Source organism: Leptinotarsa decemlineata, unplaced genomic scaffold (genome assembly GCF_025532065.1).
Source record: "Leptinotarsa decemlineata unplaced genomic scaffold, Ldec_3_MD MMD2_P_RNA_scaffold_9, whole genome shotgun sequence".
NCBI classification, from domain to species: domain Eukaryota; kingdom Metazoa; phylum Arthropoda; class Insecta; order Coleoptera; family Chrysomelidae; genus Leptinotarsa; species Leptinotarsa decemlineata.
The window spans coordinates 1,782,823-1,806,433 of record NW_027412536.1 but is presented as its reverse complement, the minus strand read 5'-3'; the positions used below and the strand labels follow the sequence as shown (position 1 = coordinate 1,806,433).

The 23,611-nt window shown below is 38.2% G+C and overlaps 2 protein-coding genes across 2 annotated transcripts in view; both read right to left on the bottom strand.

The window, feature by feature from the left end:
* Positions 1 to 23,611, bottom strand: part of LOC111510748 (prostaglandin reductase 1) — an 83,500-nt gene that overhangs the window by 50,911 nt on the left and 8,978 nt on the right. The window contains exon 2 of the mRNA XM_074170387.1: positions 469 to 571. Within this exon, the coding sequence (XP_074026488.1) occupies positions 469 to 571 (103 nt within the window). The remainder of the gene's footprint in view (positions 1 to 468; positions 572 to 23,611) is intronic.
* On the bottom strand, positions 15,409 to 23,168 carry LOC141480440 (uncharacterized). Its single transcript, XM_074170386.1, has 2 exons — positions 23,014 to 23,168; positions 15,409 to 17,673 (listed from the first exon to the last, which is right to left on the bottom strand). The coding sequence occupies exons 1-2, from the start codon at positions 23,025 to 23,027 to the stop codon at positions 15,774 to 15,776; spliced, it is 1,914 nt and encodes a 637-aa protein (XP_074026487.1). The 5' UTR covers positions 23,028 to 23,168; the 3' UTR covers positions 15,409 to 15,773.

Genomic DNA, 23,611 nt, shown 5'->3' with positions numbered 1-23,611 from the left:
TTTTAATTTATATTTTCTTTATTTATTTAATAAACAATTTGTTGTAAAATAAATTAATTTTCAAGATATATATTTTTTTAAACAAAAACAACCATGTTCCAGTTCCAAATAAAGAATCTTGTGACCCAGACTATTACAGTACAGTTAAAGTGGGTTTGGAACCAACTGTGGGATTTTCGGAATTCTCATTGAAGAACCCAGAGCCATAACAATATATACATTTCAAAGAGAGCTATTGTCACTATTTGACACTGGATAGTCGAAGTTGAAAGTGTTTTCAATTTTTGCAGGCGTTCAAAATTAGATTTCGTGTTTCATATGACATGTTGTTGGCAATGAAGAATTCATTAAAAAATGTGAAAAACAACTTGTGCCTATAAGTAAATATAGGAAATATAATGGTGAACGTGTGAACAATTGCCCATTTCCCAAAACTCAAAATATTACGAAAAAAAGAAACATACTTACTTTGCGATTTGAAATCCAATGAATGGTTCTCCTAACTTCAGAAACTGAGCTCTAGCTCTCATATATGGGTCAACACTAAGGTATACAGCTTCCGCCAAAAATTCTGAAAAATGTTTGCTCTTTTAATATTGAATTGTAGATATTATAATAGATAAAAAAAAGAAATATCGATTCACATGACCAATACATTTTTTTCACGAATTTGAAGTGAATAAAACTTCAAATAAAAAGAACCGCAGAGTTCTCAAAGCTCTTTTCAGTGAAAATTGAAATTTTTAACTGATGTGTACCATGCACCGTTCTGAGAACGTGTCCACCCACTGAAAACCTAAAGGTTATTCATCGGTCGTGCTGTCTTTCAAATCACAAAAAGTGAACGGTCATGAATATACATATTGACTGAATTCTCAATGTTTATGTACACATGAATCTCTATATGAATTTGGACTTCTATTTACACCTGTATATACATATATTAAAATATTCGAACAAATACATTCTTAGATTCATATATAATAATAATAATAGTAGTAATAATAATGTATGTAGTCCTTCTCGACCACCAGAGCAATTCGATATTTGTCGTGGAGTTTTCAGCTCCTGGCAAAACTAATGTCGTTCGAAAAGAGGAGGAAAAACGGATAAAATATCTGGTTTTTTTCTTCAAACTCCGCAGACTCTGTCAAGATGGTTGTTCTGATTATTGGAGTCCTTGGTGGAATGATGCCCTCTGTACTCTCGAATCTTAAAATCATGCCGGCTTGCCACAGGTAGAAATCTTTGCCAGACAGATGCAGAAGGCTGTGATTCTTGGCTCTCTGCGTTAATTCAGGGCACATGATTATCGGACCCATTGATCACTTACCCCACGGTGTGGGGAGTGGTCGTTGGATGATAATGCTGGCTCGCCCTTCCAAATGTATCGAGGCTTCGGAGGATAGGGCCTGACCAGCGCATACTACAGTAAAAAATTATAATAAAAATGATAATAAATAAGCAGGGATGAACAATAAGCAATAAGCAGGGAGAACACTATTCTCTCTTCGGTGCCGGCCGTGGGTCCACAGGGCTAACCACCCGATAGACCCAAAACTTGGTTCTTGGTAATTGAGGAAGGGGCCACAGGGCTAACCATCCGATAGACCCAAAACTTGGTTCTTGGTAATTGAGAAAGGGGCTACAATCGACTCGCTCGAAAGTGTCCGAGGCAAGGTTTTGGGGCCATAACGATGATTTGCCTACCGATGACAACTCTGGCAATGATGACGGATGCTTTGAGTGGACGCATGAGGTAAGATATAGCCTTATGCATTGCTACGGGAGTAGTGAGCCAGCGCGAAGAGGGTACATGGCGACACGGCTATACAGCTTCTTTCCAGCATGCTAACGAAGTGGTAAAAGTGACACTTCTAACACCCGTTGGCACAGCTGGAGAGGAGGCTCGCATCATGCCATCAATGGAGTTAATCAGAACACGAAGGACACTCCATAGAATTAGGCCCCTTGAGCTGGCTTGTTTGGATGCGGAGGTTAATAGTGTTCTAACAGAAGAGGCTGACATCTGGCAAATCAACACCGCCATGTATAGCGTCGTCCAATCGCTTTCCGAATCGGAAGGACGCAATCCTGACCTTGCGATTCGGAAGGTTGAACGGCGTGTACACAAGATGGAGGCTAAGATCACGTCGGCGAGAAACACGTGACTCGTATCCAATGTGTGATGAATTACAGGGCGGCCAACAGGCCTTTCACGCTCACAGTGCGGCAAATAACCGCCAAACCACGACGTATTCATTACACTTTGAGTCACGGCGTGTTGCTGACCACCAAACAGTACTGTATTGGTAGGATACGAATACTAGTGGCTGCTAAGAAGTTACTAGTGAGGCGAGCGAGAAATATTGAGAAAAACCTTGGGTTCCGCAAGAAAACTCCCCGCCTATTCTAAGAGCCTCCACGTGTTGTGGATAATCCGTCGACCGCTGATCAGGTGGAATCCTTCTGGAAGGATATCTATGAACACCCGCAGCCACTTAACTTAGACACTTCAGCCCTAACGCAGTTCGAAGCTTCCAACAAAGAGCTTCGACAGCCTGAGCTCAATGTTGTGGAATTGTCCGCGGTGGTAGTGTGCCCGACTCACGATCGACTCACGATTGATTCCTAAGAACTACAGACCGATAACATGCTTGAATTCGTGTTAAAAGTTGTTTACGAGCAACATATACCCACGAATACTCACCGCAGTTGACCGAGTGTTCTAACGGATATATGAGCAGAGAAGGTCGCAGAAAGGAGACGTTGGGTGTAAAGAGAACCTGCTCATCGATAGATGTGTAACGCCGGACTCGCTACAATATGAGCATAATCTCTCTATGGTCAGGAGAGATTACCACAAGACATTTGAAACAATATCGCATGAGCTCATCTTGCATTTGCTCAGATGCCTTGCGGTACCTGACAAAATGGTGAGATGTATTTATTGAATAACAGATACCACTCCGGCGAACTCGCTTCAACATAACATATGGTTAAGCCAGAGTCCAAACAGGGAGGGTCACTTTCAGAAGGAATGTTTTTCAGAGCGATTCCCTCAGTCCCCTTCTCTTCTGCATCTCACCATTGCCATTTTCCGTTGTGCTCAGGAGTACTCGACGGTATAAATGTGACACCCCTGGAAACCGAAAGCACAAGTCACCCATTTGTTATATATGAATGACCTTAAGCTTTATGCCTGTGGAAAGAAGGATCTTTATCAGTCCTTGACGGTAGTGGAAGAGTACACGTACGCTATCGGTATGAAATTCGGGAAAGACAGATAGTGAGGAATGTGCAATTCATAGATGGAAGCATCCTACACCATTTACAGAATGTAACAGCAGTGAAGAACTCTCTCCGAGGCAAGTATCAGCACAAACTTCGACAGATCTAGTCATCTGAGCTCTCGGGGAAGAACAAAGTTGTTACAACAAATATGCTTGCCGTTCCAATTCTTCTTTACTCGTTTGGAGTAGTAAAGTGGACTCGGAAGGAGCTGTATCAACTCAATGTGAAGATTCGAAAAATGATGCATCTCTATAGGAGTTTGCATCTCAAATCGTCCATTATATGGTTGTACTTCCCCCGACAACAGGGATGCCGTGGACTTTTGAGTTTGGGGTGTCTAGATGACAGAATGGTACTGGATGTAGCCTGTAAAGTCCTGAGGAGTTCGGATCCTCTTCTCTGCATGGTCCGTGACCATGAGAGATCAGGAATTGGAGCATGTCTCCTTAGGGCTGTTTAGTTTTCGACACTGAACGAGGTGATCACAACTTTGTCACCGAGGTGGAACCCGTTCAGCAAAAAGCTCATATAAAATCCGCAGAGATCACCTCACTTCTGCGGAAACACAAGGATGAGTCAATGCATGGGGTCTTCTACAATAACATTGTAGACCTTGGCTTATCAAAGCGTCTGACTTTCGCTTTCCTCAGGTCGAGTGGGCTAAAGTCGGAAACTGAGGGATGGGTATAGAGGTTCGTGACACAAATTGCAGGTCCTGCCGCGAGGCGTCCGATACCCTCATGCACTTGCTATCAGCATGTCCAGCATATGCAGTCCCGGCCTAAATTCATCGACATAATGCGGCCATAGGAGTGCTATATTACCATCTACGGTACACTTACGGTATTGACGAGACACCGGTGTTGCCCTACGCTCTGGGGGATATCGAATCCGTTGTGAAGAACGGGAAGTGCTGAATTTATTGGAACTATTCGTTTCCCACCCTCAGGCTCATACAAGCTAATAAGCCTGATGTAGCAAGACGATATTTGTCGTAGAGCTTTCAGCTTCTGTCGAGACGAATATCGTACTAAAAGAGGTGGAAAACGGATAAAGTATCGAGATTCTCGCTTACATCTCCCCAGACTTTATCCCGACCACTCGGTCATGATGGAATCCTTGGTGAAATGACGCCCTCTCTACTTTTGAATCTTGAAATCATACCGGCTTGCTGCACTAAGGCAGAAATCTCAGTCGGGCAGATGCCGAAGACTGTCATTCCTGGCTTACTGCGCTTTCTCAGGGTACATGATTTTCGGACTCAATGATCACTTACCCCACAGTAAGGGAGTGGTCGTTGGTTGATAATGCTGGCGCACCCAGTAATGGCTGTCAACAACAACTTTCTGAGATCTACCCAGTGAATAAGTCCAGATGAGAAATAAGGCAGCACTATCAAAACCATAATATTGGAGTTTCATGCAAATGAGCTCATGATTGATTGTATCGAATGCTTTCTAAAAGTGTAGTGAAATTGGGGTGATTGGGTAATGAATATTGTTTTTTTGAAAGGTTTTGCATGGAATTTTTCAGAACAGATAAACTTGAGATAGGTCTTTTTTCAATTCTAACTATTGACAAGGTAATATTTCTCAATTTTGTATGTCTCATACGATCATTGATATATTATGTTTTTTTTTATTTTTGGAAGGCTTTATCACGTTCATTCATAAAAAGTCAGAGATTTTGAGTGAGCTAAGGAGCGGGAGGTTTTGTGATTCAAATTTTTTTTAAGCGGGGCATGTCTGTCACTTATAATTTCGAACCACAGCAACTGGTATAGATCTGATAAAAAATTATGCAAAGTGAAATTATCAAAACAGCGGTATGTTACGAACTTGGGCTCTATTTTTAATCTCTCTGTTGAGTATTCAAGATAAACTAATCTGTAATCTATAATGCCTCGGGATGATAAAGTATCAGATCTCATAAGGAGTTTACTATTACTAACAAAAATTAGGTCAATCAGCATGCTAGAAACATTGGTGATTCTAGTAGGCTCATTAATAATATGTTCTAAATTGTAACATTCAAATCAGTTGAGTAGGAGATTGGGTAGTTTGAAAAGGTCAACGTTGAAGTCTCCCATGCAAATCACATCATCAGAAACAGGACAAACAGCGGATTAGTATTTGGAGGCCTATAGAATAATTTTAGAGCCAGCCTCCTACATCCAATTTTCACTTCAATGGCAATAAATTCAAGAGATCCTTCAACCTCGAAATCAAAAGTTATTTTGTTGTATTTCAAAACGTTTCTAAGATAAATTTAGACACCTCCACCTCCACCTCTTTCTTTTCTATCCTCACGTATGAACTTGTAACCATAGATTCGAATCAAGTGAAAATCAATTTGATCGAACAGCCACGTTTTGGAGACCATGATAATGTCAAATTTGTCCTCCTGTATCAGCGCAGTGAAATCATTAAAACCGGTAAATATTGATTCCGATGAGCAATTTTCATGACAGAAAAAGTTGAATTTCCAATACAGAAAAAACATATTGTTTACTCATTGATTATATCTATGATGTAAGCATTAGAAATATAGAAATACAATTAATTCAATGTTTTCAAATACAAGTATGTGAGGGGGAAATAGTATATTACTTATCAAGTGGGATAAGAAGCCACTTACCCATGAGCGAAAAATTGTGAGCACGGGGCGTAAGCAGAGTGCGATAATTTGCGAGTAGACGTAATTGACTTTATCCTCGAAGTGCATACTATAAATCTGAAGCAAATGAACTTCAAACGTGCAAGCCAGTCTCGATATACCTACACAGTAGGTTCAATGGACTGACGCCTATCAGAAAACAACTATTCCTCTTGCTAGTACCACGAAGGGCGTTGGATTATATCCGACAGGCGTCAGTGCAGGAATCTTCACAGAAAATGTCCTGCATATGCAATTGGCAATACAACTCAAAGAGTCGACCTTCAATTTTGGAACGGGCACACTTGCAGACCGGTTTCGGGCTTATTAGTTACTCATCAGTGCAAGATAGTGACCATCATCGACCTAAAGCCAATGATATTCCACAATTGAAAATCGGTATTCTTTCAGAGTATTTCATTCCTCTTCCGAAGTTGGAGCGAATATCACAAAATGTCATTCCATTTAGTGGACGAGGTACTAGCCAATTGCATATCCGTAATTTGCCTTATTCCTCTGCATAAGAAAGAAAAACTTTCTTATTAGTCAGTGGGCTATGCTTGAAGACTGGCAGTAAACAAATCTAAAGCAAATGAACTTCAAACGTTCAAGCCAGTCTTGATATAACTACACAGTACGTTCAATGGACTGATGGACTGCAGGTAATTTTCTGTGAAGATTCTTGCACTGACGCCTGTCGGATATAATCCAACGCCCTTCGTGGTATTAGCCAGGGGAGTAGTTGTTTTCTGATAGGCGTCAGTACATTAAACCTACTGTGTAGGTATATCGAGACTGGCTTGAACGTTTGAAGTTCATTTGTTTTAGATTTGTTTACTGCCAGTTTCCAAGCATAGCCCACTGACTAATAAGAAAGTGTATACTATACTTTTTCTACAATTGACCGTAGAAAGGGATGGTACAATATATTTGTTTGAGATTATGACTTTGGATGATGAACTCATTCAGTCAATCAGTCAGAACTGACCCGCGTTACCACTGAGCTACTCTGGCAATTACCAATGTGATGTCTGATTGTGATCCTTTTGCTTGGCATATGAAATATGGTTGGCTGTTAGTTGGTGGAGTTGACCTTCAGTTTCAACCTTTATGTTGTGTCTTAGTATTTCAAAATTTGTTGCAAAAAGTTCATAAAAAATTAGTAGCTGGAAAAAGCGGAGTTGTGTTGTCTTCGAAAATAAATATTTGCCTCCTGGAGTTTTCTTAATAAATTGATTCATTTGTTCAGTGGTAAGCGTAGACGATTTCTTCGGTTTATAACGATCAGATTTGCGTTTTAGAGGGACTGGTGATTTGAAATATCTGCTGATTTATACATTTTTATTGAAATTGACTGAGTAGAAAAATAAATAAAACAGATCGGTATTGTAGGTACACAGATTCTTGAAATAAAAAAGAGATTATCAATTAATTATTTGCAACAGATTCAATGGAGAATTAAATTATATATCAAAAGTGAACCACAGGAAAAGACAGAAAAACGAAAAACTCATTTAGCTTTCATGAATATATTTCTTACTTATTACAAGCATAATCTAGACTTCCTTCACAAATATAATTGTACGATATGGCATACGTCACTCGAAATGCAATAATACAAACTCTTGACACCCATCAATGATAGGAAATAAGAATATTACTCGTTTTTAAAAATGTTATGAAAGTAATTTTTCATTGAAGAATCAGAGTTTTTATTGACCGTTTCCATGATGATGATTGAACAATTTTCACAAACATTTTTTACTCTAGACGGCGTGTTTTTTGCTAACACCGTAGCTTCATCGGTAGTAGCAGTTCACATTGAACTATAATTGTACCAAAAAATAATGCATCTCCATTGGAGTTTACATCCCAAATCGTCCATTCCATAGTTGTACTTCCCACGACAACAGGGATGCCGTGTACTTTTAAGTTTGAAGTGTCTACATGACAGAATGGCAGTGGATGAAGCCTGCAAAGTCAACAGGACTCCTGATTCGCTTCAATGCATGGTCCGCGACCATGAGAGAACAGAAATTGGAGCATTTATCTTTAGAGCAGCTACCCAAGCGGCTGACGAACTCGGTTTAGTTTTCGACACTGAACGAGGTGATGACGATTTATCACCGAGTTGGAACCCGTCCAGCAAAAAGCCCATATGAAAGCTGGCTTATCATAGCGCCTGACCTTCACTTTCCTCAGGTCGAGTGGGCTGGAGTCAGAAACTGAGGGGTTCATCATGGCTTGTCAGGATGGCTTCAACACTTCAGTCTACCGTAGTCGCATGATGGGTATAGAGTTTCCAAACACAAGATGCAGGGGATACCGCGAGGCGTCTGAGATCGAAATGGACTTGTTGTCAGCATGCCCAGCATATCCGGTCTCAACCTATTTTCATCGACATAATGCAGCCCTAAGAATGCTTCATTACCACCTCTGGAACTTTTACGGTGTTGACGAGACACCGGTGTTGCCTCTCGCTCCAGGGATATTAAATCCGTTGAGGGAAAAGAGAATTGCAGCTTTATTGGAACTATTCGTTCCCGACCCCCTGCCTCATACGAACTAAAGAACCTGTTGTAGTTATTCTCGACCATAAGAGCAAGATGATATTCATTTATCGTGGAGTTTTCAGCTCCTGTCGAGACGAATGTATCTAGAAGAGAAGAAAAAAACGGATGAAATATCGACATTTCCTCTTCGGACTCCAAAGACTCTATCCAGACAACACCGTCAGGATGGTTGGGTTGATTGCTGGAGTTCTTAGTGGAATGATTCCCTCTCTACTGTCGAATCTCAAGATCATCCTGCACTAAGGCAAAAATCAGAAGGACAAATGCAGAAGACTGTCTTTCTTGGCTCACTGCGCTTGCTTAGGCCACAAAATTCTCGGATCTAATAATCACTTATTCCACGGTGTGGGGATCAGTCTTTAGTTGATAATGCTGGTGCGCACTCCCGAATGTATCGGGAGGTAGGACCCGATCAGCAAAACCTCAAGGAAAAAACTAATTTATATCCGGGATGTACAGAGTACAAATAGAAACAGTCATAATATTACCTAATTATGAATTAGGACAAAATACTCAACAACTAAATTTCATGCATTTGAATATTGAATTGAATTAGATTAAATCCCGCATATATTGGAAATGGATAAAGAGAAATGAAATTTAAGAGAAGTTAGCATCTGTAATATAAATACTAAATACGAAAAATTAGTTTTGCATATGCGGTATGAGAAACATTGAATTGATTTTTTGTATATATGTCTGCTTACCGCAAATATTATAGTCTTTCGTATCCATATTACAGACGTTAAATATTTTTGAATTACTCAAGTATGTTTCATATATATTCTGTGAATGATGCAGTGTCTAGGGGAATTGGGGTACCTTGATTCCATATTCTTAAGAATAATGCTTTAATTTTCGTAAAGGTCGATGAGAGTATTGCCTCTGTATGGTAATCTTGATTGAATTTAATAATTTTAGTAATTTTTTACCTTTCAACTCTTTGCTTTCTTTCCTTCGGAATGATTCCTTTCGAACTGCTCTCCGAACTAAACTAATCTGTTTGAATTGAAAGGGGTATATTTTCAGGAGAAATTAATTTTTGGGAAAGAAAGGTTTTGGCTTTCTACTTCTCTGTATACAAAAAAATGAGAATCTTCGAAAGAAAGGAAGAAAACTTTTCATTTAAAAAAAAGTAACTCTATACAACGATGTGTAGATCATGCAAAAAGTAACTTTCAGACACAAACTGGAAGAAAAATCCCTCTCGATGTAGATGATAATGTGAAAGATCTTGTTAATAATGATGATAATGTAAGCAACGATATGGACGAACCTGTAATAAAAGAAAAGGTTATAATGAAGATAAATCTAGTGTCTAGATATGGTGATCCAGTATCACCTTTTATTTATGTGAATTACATTGATGTGAATGCACCAAATACATTTGAGGAGGCAATGAACTTCCATATGGCTATAAAAAAATGGCAAATAGCGGTGGACTCGAAAATAAATACTTTAAACAAAAATAATACCACATGGCAAATTGTTGAAAGGTGTTATTGCAATTGTCGCGTGTCAGTTGTTTGGGTATCTTGTAATACGTCTGACATAGATAGATGACATCAATGTCCTTATGTCGGCGCATATGGAATAATATTCAAGAATTTTCTGTTGTCCATCACAGACAAAAGCACCGAGTATGAAAATGGAATTTCGTTTTGCCGCCCTTGGACTCAGCTGATAAAGCTCTCGAAAAAAAGGTTTGGCAACGAGTGAAATTCTAAAGACACAAACTTTGCGAGAACGCCAGCGCTCTATTCGTCAATATAATAAAAAACTGGAAGCCCATGACGAATGATGTAAAGGAATTCACGGCATCGGCTCTAAAGACCGCAAAAATGGCAGCAAAAATGGCAAAGCTGGAGGACGTAAGAAGATACATATACCGAGAGTAACTTTCAGACACAAACTGGAAGAAAAATCCCTCTCGATGTAGATGATAATGTGAAAGATCTTGTTAATAATGATGATAATGTAAGCAACGATATGGACGAACCTGTAATAAAAGAAAAGGTTATAATGAAGATAAATCTAGTGTCTAGATATGGTGATCCAGTATCACCTTTTATTTATGTGAATTACATTGATGTGAATGCACCAAATACATTTGAGGAGGCAATGAACTTCCATATGGCTATAAAAAAATGGCAAATAGCGGTGGACTCGAAAATAAATACTTTAAACAAAAATAATACCACATGGCAAATTGTTGAAAGGTGTTATTGCAATTGTCGCGTGTCAGTTGTTTGGGTATCTTGTAATACGTCTGACATAGATAGATGACATCAATGTCCTTATGTCGGCGCATATGGAATAATATTCAAGAATTTTCTGTTGTCCATCACAGACAAAAGCACCGAGTATGAAAATGGAATTTCGTTTTGCCGCCCTTGGACTCAGCTGATAAAGCTCTCGAAAACAAGGTTTGGCAACGAGTGAAATTCTAAAGACACAAACTTTGCGAGAACGCCAGCGCTCTATTCGTCAATATAATAAAAAACTGGAAGCCCATGACGAATGATGTAAAGGAATTCACGGCATCGGCTCTAAAGACCGCAAAAATGGCAGCAAAAATGGCAAAGCTGGAGGACGTAAGAAGATACATATACCGAGAGTAATTCCATTTGAAGCAAAATCTGTAGGAATCCTACCACTCATACTCGTATTTGCCGGATTTTCAGCTTTGAGTTCGTTGTCAGTTGGAGAGAGCGTTATCGCAAAAACCGTGATAGATGCATTTGGGTTCCGATTTGTACCTATGCAAAACACTTCGAGGATTTGGACTGTTTCTAAAAAAACAACATCAACGCAAAGGAAGAGGTCTTTATTTGAAAAAGCAAAAAAAACTCCTATTGAAGCTACCCCATAGAGCATTATATGATTCGGAAATTCAAAAATGTGCCCGTCAACTGAAAATTCTGCATTTTCGTGGAGTCTTTATGCGTGACGCGTTGCCAACTTGTGATTCTTGTCAGCGAGAATGTGCTGTATTGAACTAATTGAATGCAGGCGCTCATTGGGAAGCTCACATTTGAAACGGCAATGCTGTACAATATTTTAGTAGCTTCGGTAATCTCAAACCTTCAATGGAATTGGTACGATATTTTGAAGCGGTATAACGATTACATATAACAATGATCGGTATCAAAATTTTGACCAAAGTAATTGCGGACATCTGTGCCTACAGTTTCTACTCCATAATACATTCAAAAATGCTTAGAAATAAATCTTTGCGGGATTTAACCGATGCTGAATTGAAAACTCTATCTTTTAACTATCTGATTGAGAATGCTGAACCTTGAGAATTATTGGATGTTTGGCATAGATTGTAACATTTTTTTTATTGAATTTGAATGCTAATAATACTTGTTTGTTATTCCCTGTAAAGTTTATTTTCTTAACTCATTTTCGTGCCTTTATATTTTCCAATTCGGTAGGGCCATCTGGAAACGAGTAATTGTCCTTCCAAATCGTTGATAGCAATTGACCGTACCCTCATTAGGTACGTTCTAGGTTTCCTGCTTTTAATCATATGTGACACCTAGGTGTGGGTGATCGCACTCGCAGGAAAATAGTACTGCAGGAATCGTGAATGAATGATATTCATTTCGCGAAGTTTTCTCAGGAGAGTGTTGTAATTCGATGGAACTGTGAGAGGGAGGCGAAAATCATCTATTTTTGGAGTGTGTTTCAAAATGAACGACAGGCAGGTCTAACGGTTGAGGGAGTGCAACAATTTTTATTGTTACCCACGTTGGGGATTCTACTTCTGATATCAAAATAGTGATTGAAGTGCCTCTTTGATTTTGGTCATTGATGTAGTTATTGTTGAGGACTATCACGAGCCGTTTAAGGGATTTATTTGACCGGAGCCGGTAAGCCACACCAAAACGTTTTTTTCTATTCGTAACCTTCATTCGCTTTCTCTTTTTTCATCCAGTTCAATTTCAATTGCTGCTACTATAAAAAAAACTACAAAGGTGGGAAAATTCCAGTTACACCTATTGGGACGGATTTCTCAAAGTGTTCACATCACTAGAAGGGAAGTTGAGAATTTTCTCCATTCTTTTTAAACGATCCATTGTGAGTTGGAGGTGTTATTTGGGACAAAAAAAATAATAAACCAACGCCCAGGAATTTCGCTGGTCTACTTTTTTTTCCTCTTTGGAAGAAACAAAAAAACCCTTCTGAGAAGGTAAGAATAGTACAGTATTTCACTACATTATTTTTCCCAGTTCCACATATGAAATAAAAATTATCAAGTTCTTTTATTTTATTTCAATTTTCTATTTATAGAAAAAAATAATAAAGTTTTTTTTTATTTTTGCTAATTGAATTATACCAAGTAAATGTTTTCAGAATTTAGTTGACCTTGAAATTTCTACAGTACGAATCAAATACACATTTTTGTTCAAACTTCTTGAGTTAGCTCTACATGATTTATATGGTGAACATTTGATTATTTATAATATAAAGTTGTGGGTATTCGATTTTTTTTGAGATTCATTGCAAGATCAGCTAAGTGTACAATTTAATTTATTGATTTTTATTATAAATTTCACTCAATAATGACTTGTATAATTCGCTAAATAATATTTACAAAATATTTTTCGATATTTGATCAAGTTGCATATGGGGTGATACAGATATTTCTTGTTGTTTTTGATTTAATTATTATTGGGAAACATTTTGGGGATTTCATATTTGAATTCACTTACAGGGTGGGAATTCAATATAAGGAAAATATGTTAATATTTTTCGTTCTTACTTGCGTTTTCTGAACTGCCGGCTACAGTGGATATCGTTGACCACCTTAGAAGTCAAACTCGCCTCACCCCTTTGCAGAATTCCAGGCTTAACGCACTCGTCCAACGTAATTTGGAACTTATGGGTAAGAACTTAGGATGTACAGACCTGGTGGAGCATAAGATAGTAACTTCTGCTTCTCCAATCAAGCAAAGATACTACCCAGTTAATCCGGTCATGCAGAGTCACATCGACAGAGAACTTGACGAGATGCTCAGGTTAGGAGTTATTGAAAAATCGAGAAGTGCTTGGTCCTCACCTATTTTACTAGTGAAGAAGAAGGATGGCAAATATAGATTTTGTGTGGACTTCAGGAAGTTAAATGCCGTCACCGAAAGGGATAGCTACCCATTACCATATATCTCGAGTACACTAGACAAACTGCGCGATGCACATTATTTGTCTACCATCGACATCAAGTCCGCGTACTGGCAAGTTCCAGTGGCAGCATTCACAGTACCGGGGCGAGGTCTTTATCATTTTAAGCGGATGCCATTCGGCCTTCACAATGCTCCTGCCACCTGGCAAAGACTGATCGACCAAGTCCTGGGGTCCGAACTTGAACCTCACGTTTTCGTGTACCTCGACGATATAGTCATTGTTACCCAGACGTTTGAAGACCACTTAAAAACTTTGGATGAAGTGTTCCTCAGATTACGTAAGGCCAGATTGACTGTTAGTTTTGACAAGTGCCAATTTTGTCGACCAGAACTGCGCTACTTAGGGTATGTTGTCGACCGAAACGGTTTGCATGTTGATCCTGAAAAAGTACAAGGTATGCTTCAACTGGCTGAACCTAAGACAATAAAGGAGGTGAGAAGAGTTATAGGTACTTTTTCGTGGTACAGGCGATTTGTGATCAACTTTGCAACCCTAATCTCTCCGATGACGGCTCTCTTAAAGAGAGGTCGAAAATTCACCTGGACTCCTGAGTGTCAACGTTCTTTTGAGAAGCTCAAGGAATGCCTTGTGGCGGCACCCGTGCTAAACTGTCCTGATTATAACCTTCCCTTTGTCGTTCAATGTGATGCCTCAGCCTATGGCCTTGGAGCAGTTTTGGTGCAACCTCACCCAGACATGGATCGCGTCATCAGTTACTTAAGCCGATCTCTGACCAGACAAAAGAGAAATTATTCGACGACCGAACGAGAGTGTTTAGCGGTTCTATGGTCGATCGAAAAGCTAAGACCTTACCTAGAGGGTGTACCATTTACCGTGATTACTGATCACTACTCGTTAGTATGGCTGCAAAACCTGAAAGACCCGACAGGGAGATTAGCTAGATGGGCGGTCAGGTTGCAGCAATACAACTTTAAGATAATACATCGAAAAGGGAAAGATCACGTAGTCCCGGATACTCTCTCCAGATCCGTACCGGTAATAGACGACATAACTGTGGTTACGAGGGATTCCTGGTATAGGGGAATGTTGGATAAAGTCAACAAAGAACCGCTAAAGTATCCACAGTGGAGGAGTTGCGACGGACGACTCTATAAGTATATTCAAAGTTCCCTGTCTAGTTTGGTACCTGAAGTGGAAAAGTGGAAGGAGGTTGTGCCCAAAGAACAACGTGATACGATTCTGAGAGAGGCTCATGATCCCCCAACATCTGGACACATGGGTGTATTGAAGACTTATGGTAGAGTTTCAGAACGGTTTTATTGGCCTAAGCTAAAGAGTGATGTGACAAGGTATGTAAGACGGTGTTCAGTTTGTGCAGCACATAATGGAGATACTGGCGGACCTAGAGGGCTGATAATACCTCAGCCTAGAGCAATTCACCCTTGGGAGGTAATATCTACAGATTTAATGGGACCTTTTCCCAGATCTAGTCGTGGTAATCAATTTATCTTAGTGGTGATGGATATTTTCAGCAAGTTCGCCTTGGTGTTTCCATTGAGAACAGCCACAGCATCTGCTGTCGCAAAGGAGATAGAAGAAAACGTATTTTTGATTTTTGGTGTTCCTCGTCTCATTCTCTGCGACAATGGTCCACAATACAAGTCGAAGCTATTCTCTAATTTGATAGAAGCATATGGAGTGGAGATCCGGTATAATGCCTGTTATATCTTGTTTTTCACAATTCACTTTTTAAAAATTGGTTTATTTCTTTATAAACACTTTATTACAATTTGAATATAACGTGAAAAACTTGGAACATTAACAGAATAAATATGAACTGTACTTGAGAATGATTTCTAAGTTAATGAACATCTTTCTGACCTCGCAGGGTCTATTTATACGTTTTGTATGAAAACAATATTTGAACAGTGTCAGCAATTGCTTTGTCTGGAGCACAAGTGTTCATATTGCTGATACTGCACAATAAGCACTTTTAGCAGGAAGCTGTTATCGCTTTGTAATTTAATACGTGTGAGACGCTAATTCGCATATAACAACTCCCCTTTTATACAAAAAGTTGTTGCTTTTTGCTGCAACTTTTCACAAAACATTTTCCTTGTGGAAACTGGTGTTGAGTTGGATTTCCTCTTCTATAGGTTCCTGGAGGTTGATACTTGGTCTTCTCCTGGGGATGAATCTCGTTAAGATACGGGATGGTTGTCTGTCTGATCTTGGATGATCCGGGGGTGGTTGGTTCGAAGTGGATGTAATACCGATTCGTATTGGTCCTTTTCGTCTACATTTGCAAAAGATGTAAAGTATGATTAATACAATGATCAATGTTATAGTGCAATATGTGAACCATGATATGTGCTTGTTCACAAACGGCTCATTGATAAGTTTATCCAATTCTTCGGAATATTGGTTTAATTTATGTTGAGCGATGTTCAACTCGTCAACGTTGATTTTGTTGAGTTTCAGCGGTTTCAGTTCTGGAAGATGTCGTTTTTCAGGAAGATGGTCGCAACAGCTGTATGGTATTCGAACGGCATGGTTTTTGTATGTGACGTTCTTATATCTATCGACGAAGTATTTGGAGTGAATTCTAGTGCTTCCAACGAATGAGCTGCATCCGGGTTGGAGTTTTAGCAGGGAATTGGTTTTGATCACTCGTGTAACTGGTTCCATATTTTCGCAGTTAATGGTGATTGGTAGAACTTCAGATATTGTTATGAGCCACAAATTTAGACTCAGTTCCTGGATATTGTATTCCGTAGCGTAGATCAGTGAAGACTGGCAAGTTTTCGGGAGGACGGTCAATCTTCTCAATAGTTGGGCTTCGCATATAGCTTCGCTGTCAATCGGGTAGGGTAGTAGATCGGAACAGATTCTTACGCCATGATTCAGAGTTTTACAGTTTTCTAAATTTTGAAGTGAAATGTACAACAAGGATTCGTCATCTCTCGCAATATATTTTTGAACAGTTAATAATATGTGATGAAGTCCCGTTCGGTTATCTGGAATTGGTATTGGTAGAAGTCGATACAGAGTGTATGTTTCTGGTTCGACCAATGGAATTTTTAATATGAAAACAATTCTTTTGTCCACTTGATATGCTTCAAGTTCAATGATTTCGATATATTGAGCAACATGTGAGAGCATTGTGGGTAAAGGTAGATTGTTTTTATGGAGTGATTGAGAAATTTCCTGAAGTGAGTTCATTAGGTCATTAGGAGTGATAATTGAACTGTGAAGTATTTTCAACCTAGCGAATGTTATTGAATTCAATATGTCGTCAAGGGTTGATTCCAGGAAAAGATAGCTTTCCATTAATGTTTCACATATTTCCAATGTTTTCAATTGTGCTTCATAATATGCAAGATCGTCTGAAATGTTATAGATTGATTGTTCTATTTGCTTGATATCTCGATTGAAGGTTTCTTCATCGATTTGAAGTTTTTGAATAGTTGTGTTGAAATTTCTAATTACTGATGTGGTCACCGATATTTGATTTTTCAAAAGGTTTTCTAATTGGTGTTCATCTTGAGTGAGTTTATTAATACAGTTGGTGTAATATTCGCCGTCTGACGAGTCTAGATTACCAGTAATGGCTTTCCAGAAGGTGCCTATTCCATTAATTAATCCTCGTTTGGATCTTTTATAATAATTTTGGGTGTCTGCAAATATTTCTCGATATTTCAAGTCGAGTGAGTCAGATATTTGGGTCAATAAACTAATGTGTGTTTTCACTTCGGTTTTGAAGGATAACATTCTAGGGTTTGATTGATCAAAAGTATATAGCATGTTTTCCAAAATTTTGTTGTTGTTATTTAAGGCAAATTCTATGGAGTCCAAGTCTTTGTAGACGAGAAGAGTCCATTTATCATTGGAAATTTTCAAAGTGCTTTCTTCGTGAAGAAAAATTCCTATTGTGTTATTAATGGGTTGAACGGAATATTGGGAATGTGTTGAGTGCGTTGCTGAAATCAGCAGGAGAATCCTGAAAATGGAATCAATTTTCAGTACAAGGTCGTAATCTGTCAAAATTTACTTTTGTTTTTTGTCTTGTCTTCCAATTAACTAGCATTGCTGAGTTTTGGTAAATTTCTATAATTTCGAATGGGCCATTAAATTTGTTTTCTAGTTTATTTTTAATTTGGGATTCTTTAACGTAAACATTGTCTCCTACCTTATACTCAGGTATATTTTGTGCAACGTTTCTATCGAATCGAATTTTGGATTTTTCTTTTTGGTCTTGTGTTCTTTGACGAGCAATTTTATAATAATAAGAGATTTTATTATTTAAATCTCGTATGTACTTAGTTATGAGTTCTTTTTGGTTGTACAGAGTTTCGGGTGGTCTACTAGAGGTGTGTCCGAATAGTAGCTCGTAAGGGGTGAATCCGTGTGTTTTGTTTTTGGTGTTATTGTAACAAATTATTGCGTATGGTAAAATACTTAAGGGGTGTTCATCAGGGTTGTCGATTTTATTTGTTCTTATCATTTCTAGAAGGGTCGCGTGAAAACGTTCTAAGGAACCGTTTGATTGCGGATGGTCCACACTAGAAAATGATTGTTTAATGTCATAAAGCGTACAAAGGTCTTTCAGTAGGGCGTTGTTGAATTCTCGACCGAAGTCACAATGAATTCTGAGTGGAGTTCCGTAGTGTTGAAAATATAGCAGTAAAGTGTTTACTACTGATTTTGCTGATTTATTTTCAATTGGGTAAGCTTGGGTAAATTTTGTGAGTTCGTCTCGAATTGTAAGTATATAATTTTTTGTGGGAATTTCAAGAATGTCAATGTTTATTCTCTCGAATGGTGTTTTCGGAGTTTCTGTAATGACTAGAGGGCTTTTAAGGTTTTGTCTGCAAATTTTTGCTTTTTTGCAAGTTTCGCAGTTCTTTACAAAATTTTCTACGTCTTTGATCAGATTTGGCCAATTATATTTTTCTTTTACGCGTCTAACCGTTTCGTTAATTCCTCGATGTAAATTATTTTTTCCTGAATGGCATTGGTCCATTACGATGGGAATTTGGTCTTCGTCGGGAGTTCTTGTTAGATTTTGGCATACTGTTATTTTAATTTCTTTTTCAGCGAAAATGAAAGAAAGAATTTCCAAAATTGGTAAATCCAAATTATTTTCGACAAAGTACGTTTTGGAAATGTCTATTTCATCTGTCCATTTATAAAGGATGAAGAATAGAATTTCTACGGCTGAAGTATGATCGAAGGGTAAAGCGATTATGAAATATTTTCTGTCTTTAACGGTTTTACTTGAGAGAATATTGATTCTATCGTTGTAAAATTCGACATTTTCCTCGAATATGTCATCTATGATTTTATGATGAAGATCTTCTAATTTGTTTTGGCAGAAAAAAGTGAGGATGTATTTATGTGATTTGTCTAAAAGTTGCGAATTGTCAAATTTGATTTTTGAGTAATCAATCAGGGATCGAGTTTCATATAAGTGACTGAAATTCTCGTATTCTTGTAAAATTTGTTCGAAGGGGGTTTCTTCGTGTTCAGGTGTTTCTTTGTTTTGTGTTTCTGTGTCTGGTGTTTCTGTGTCTTGTGTTTCTGCGTCTGTTGGTTTGTTCGTTTCATCAATTTCGTTTGAAGCGAGTATCGTAAGTTTTCTGTGAAAATTTACACATTCTCTGAAGTGATTAATTTTGATCCGTGATAGGGCATCGGCATTTTTGTTTATTTTGCCAGGTTTATACTCTATTTCGTAGTCGTACTCTTCTAATTTGAGTCTCCAACGTGCTAGCCTACTACCTGGGTCTTTTATTGAAAAAAGCCAAGTGAGGGGTCTATGGTCAGTGATGAGTTTGAACTTTCTTCCGAACAGGTATGGTCGAAAGTGTTTCACAGCCCATACAATCGCTAAAAGTTCTCTGTCAATCGTAGAGTACTTTGATTCAGCGTTGCATAGTGTTCTGGATGCGTATGCTATTGGGAGGTCTTTTCCTATCGGTCCTTGTGAAAGAACAGCTCCTATTGCAAATGCGCTAGCATCTGTCGTTAAGAGGAAAGGTTCTTCGAAGTTGGGGTAAATCAAAATTGGACTAGAAGTAAGGGCTAATTTCAATTCGTTGAATGATTTCAGACATTCTGAGTCGAATTTAAATGGGGTATCTTTTTGTAGTAATTTTGTGAGTGGTTTGGAAATTTTGGCAAAATTTGGTATGAAGCGTCGATAATAACCAGCTAAACCTAAAAATGATTTGATTTCTTTTGGGTTTTTTGGTTGGGGAAATTCTTGGATGCATTCAACTTTGGAGGGGTTTGGTTTAACGCCGTTTTTCGTGATGACGTGTCCAAGATAAGCGACTTCTTTCCTTAAAAATTCGCATTTGTCCGGCTGAATTTTCAAGTTAGCTTTCCTTAGTCTTTTGAACACTTCTGTTAGTCTTGAAATATGTTCGTGGATCGTTGGTGAGTATATAATGATATCATCCATATATACAAGACAGCGCTCGTTTTGGATGCCAAGGAGGATGTTATCCATCACTCTTTGGAACGTGGATGGTGCGTTCTTTAATCCAAAAGGCATACGGGCAAATTCATAGTGACCGTTCTCAACAGAAAAGGCTGTTTTTGGAACGTCTTTTGGGTCGATTTCGATCTGGTGAAATCCTGACGCAAGATCGAGGGTGGTAAAATATTGACATTTTCCAAGCTGATCTAGCAGGTCGGAAATGTTGGGTAACGGATATTTATCGGCTACTGACAGTTCGTTCAGTTTTCGATAGTCAATCACAACACGCCATTTGGGTTTTCCTGAAGCATCTAGCTTTTTTGGTACTACCCAAACAGGGGATGACCATGGGGATGTCGAATGTTGAATGATACCTTGATTAAGCATTTTGGAAATTTGGCTTTTGACTTCTTCTTTGTGAATATGAGGGTATCTGTAAGATTTTGTAAACACAGGTCTCGCATTGTTAGTTTCGATTGTGTGTTTAATTTCATTGGTGAAGGTGAGGTTGTCGCCTTCAAGATAAAATATGTCAGAAAATTCTAGGCATAATTCGGTTATCATTTGTTCTTCTTCATGGTTTAAATGGTCAAGTCTGAGTTGGTTTTTTATCTCTTGAGTTCTGTCAATTTGTTCTAAATTATCGTGAGAGGTGTTAAAGTTCAAAATTGATTCAAAGTTTGTTATTGGTTCGAGAATAAGGTCTGAAAAATCTATTGTTTTGGGGATTGCGTTGGCGTTTATGATGGATGTCAAAAATTCACCATTGTTGTCAATTTTTACTAAAGCATTTGGTATTCTGACTTTCTCTTTTTCTTGCGCTAACAGTATAGCGTCGGTATTTTTGAAGTTACTTTTGAGTTTGAATATTCTTTCTGTTCTGGGTTCAATTGAAATTTGGTTTGGTTTCGAATTTTCAGTTACTTCATTATCTATAACTTTGAACAAAGGAACTGTTTTGAAATTTGTAATTAATTGTTTGTTTTTCAGATCAATAATGCAATTATAATGTTCTAGAAAATCGGATCCTAATAAACCATCGAATTCAATATCAAGGTTGTGAACATAGACTTTGTGGGGATCATTATCTTTGAAATTGATCAGAGTCGATTCAGTGATTAAAACTTTTTGGTCCGTGATTCCCTGGACTATTACATTTTCTGGGAATCGGTGAAGGTATTTTTCACAAGTTTTTGGTTTGAATATCGAAATTCCTGCACCAGTATCTATTAAAATTTTGAAGGTATTTGAAAGGTCTTTGATGTAGTATAAGTTTTTTGAATTCATGGAGTGAAGTGAACTTACATGAAGCGTTGTTCCGGGAAGTTCAGATCGGGGTGATAATCTTCTAGGTTCATTGATTGGATTTGAGTTTGAATGTCCGATGTTATGTCTTGGGATTGACTGAAATCTGGAGGGTGATGTTGTGTTGGAAGTGAAAGAAAATCCTGGTATTCTGAGATGTTTGGATTGTTTATATATTGGTCGTGTTGGTCATTTTGATCATATTGATCATATTGGTTGTATTGATCGTATCGTTCAAGTTGTTCTTGCGGGCATTGACCATTATCAGTATAATAGTCATTTTCTTGGCTACTAGCTGTATAGTAGTTCTCATACTCCGTGTTATAATCTTGAAGAGGTTGAGATTCTTCATATGTAACGCAATGTGTTCTTTGTTGATTTGAGTTGGGGTTGCGTTGAATTACTGAGGGACGATTCTGGTTTTGGTTTTGGAAATTTGGCCTAGGTGGGGTATTTTGGAATTGCGGTCTTTGTTGATTGTTTTGAAATTGTGGTCTTTGTTGATTGTTTTGAAAATTCGTTTGAGGACGGTTTTGTTGGGGAAAATTTGGTTTCGGAAAGTTCGTATTTTGAAAGGAATTTGTGTTATTTGGTGGTGGTCGTTGTCTTTGGCGGCATTCGTTCGACAAATGACCAAAGCGTCCACAAAAGTTACACGTTCTTGAAGACTGAGGTTGTTGGGGTCTTTTGGAAATGTTGTTTTTCGGTTGGTTATGTTTGTCATGCTTTTGGTTTTCGAAATACGAAAGTTGGAGTTCTCTCCTGATTCGCATATGTGCTTCGAGCATGTCTCTGGGGTTTCCAGCGCGTATGATTTGTCCTAGTCTGGGTTCAAGTCCGGTAAGTAGTGTATTCAGTGTCATTGTTTCGATGAGTCTCGATTGAGCTGTTTTTTGATCGGCAGTGAGAGTAGATTTTTGAATACAAGCGTGCATTTTGGCGTTATGTACTTGTAATCTGTTGAAAAATATCAACGCGGTTTCATTTGGTAGCTGTTTAAGTCTTTGTAGGTCTTGGATTAAGGAGGTGAGATCTCGGGTATCACCAAAGTTTAAATTCAATAGGTGTCTGATCTCTTGATATGTTTCGGGGTTTCGAGAGCTTATCAATTGGGCAGCTCTTCCGCGAAGTTTGTTTTTAATGTGTATCGTCAAAAGATTTCTTTGGTCGCGAGTTGACATTTGGTATGCACAATCGCAAGCATTTGTAAAAGTTGTAAGAAATATTTGGTCTCCTTCAAATTCAGGGACGATCGAAAATATTTCCGACAGTTTATATGGTTCAATTTCGGGAAAAGGTTCAGGGATTGGTTCAGGGGCATTTTCGTTGTCAGGCATATCGCTCAATTAATCGATTCACTGGACTATAATAAATCAATAATAGCAATACTCAATACCTCTGAGATAATCGAACAGTACGATTATTTTGATGATAATTGATCTGTGCAATTATCAACAATTGGTTTTACAATAAGCCAATAATCAATCTGTATGATTATTGCAATGAAATAAAATTCAATACAATAAACGAGATGAATCTTTGTTGACTTACAGTATTTGTTTCATGGGTGATTCGTCTTGTTCTCGAAGTTTTCCACCAGGGGCTTCACTAGGTGTTCCTTCCGTGGTTTTCTTCAAGTGATGACTCCTCGGGTTCTCTTGGTTCTCGCTTTCTCGAAGGGCTCGGTCCTTTGTTTCCTTGAAGGGCTTGGTTTTTTGATTCCTTGAAGGATTGGAATCCACCGCTGCCAGTTAGAATTTTTCTTGTTCTAGCAACGTTCAGGAATCCGCACGACTGCGCCAATTTGTTATATCTTGTTTTTCACAATTCACTTTTTAAAAATTGGTTTATTTCTTTATAAACACTTTATTACAATTTGAATATAACGTGAAAAACTTGGAACATTAACAGAATAAATATGAACTGTACTTGAGAATGATTTCTAAGTTAATGAACATCTTTCTGACCTCGCAGGGTCTATTTATACGTTTTGTATGAAAACAATATTTGAACAGTGTCAGCAATTGCTTTGTCTGGAGCACAAGTGTTCATATTGCTGATACTGCACAATAAGCACTTTTAGCAGGAAGCTGTTATCGCTTTGTAATTTAATACGTGTGAGACGCTAATTCGCATATAACATGCCTAC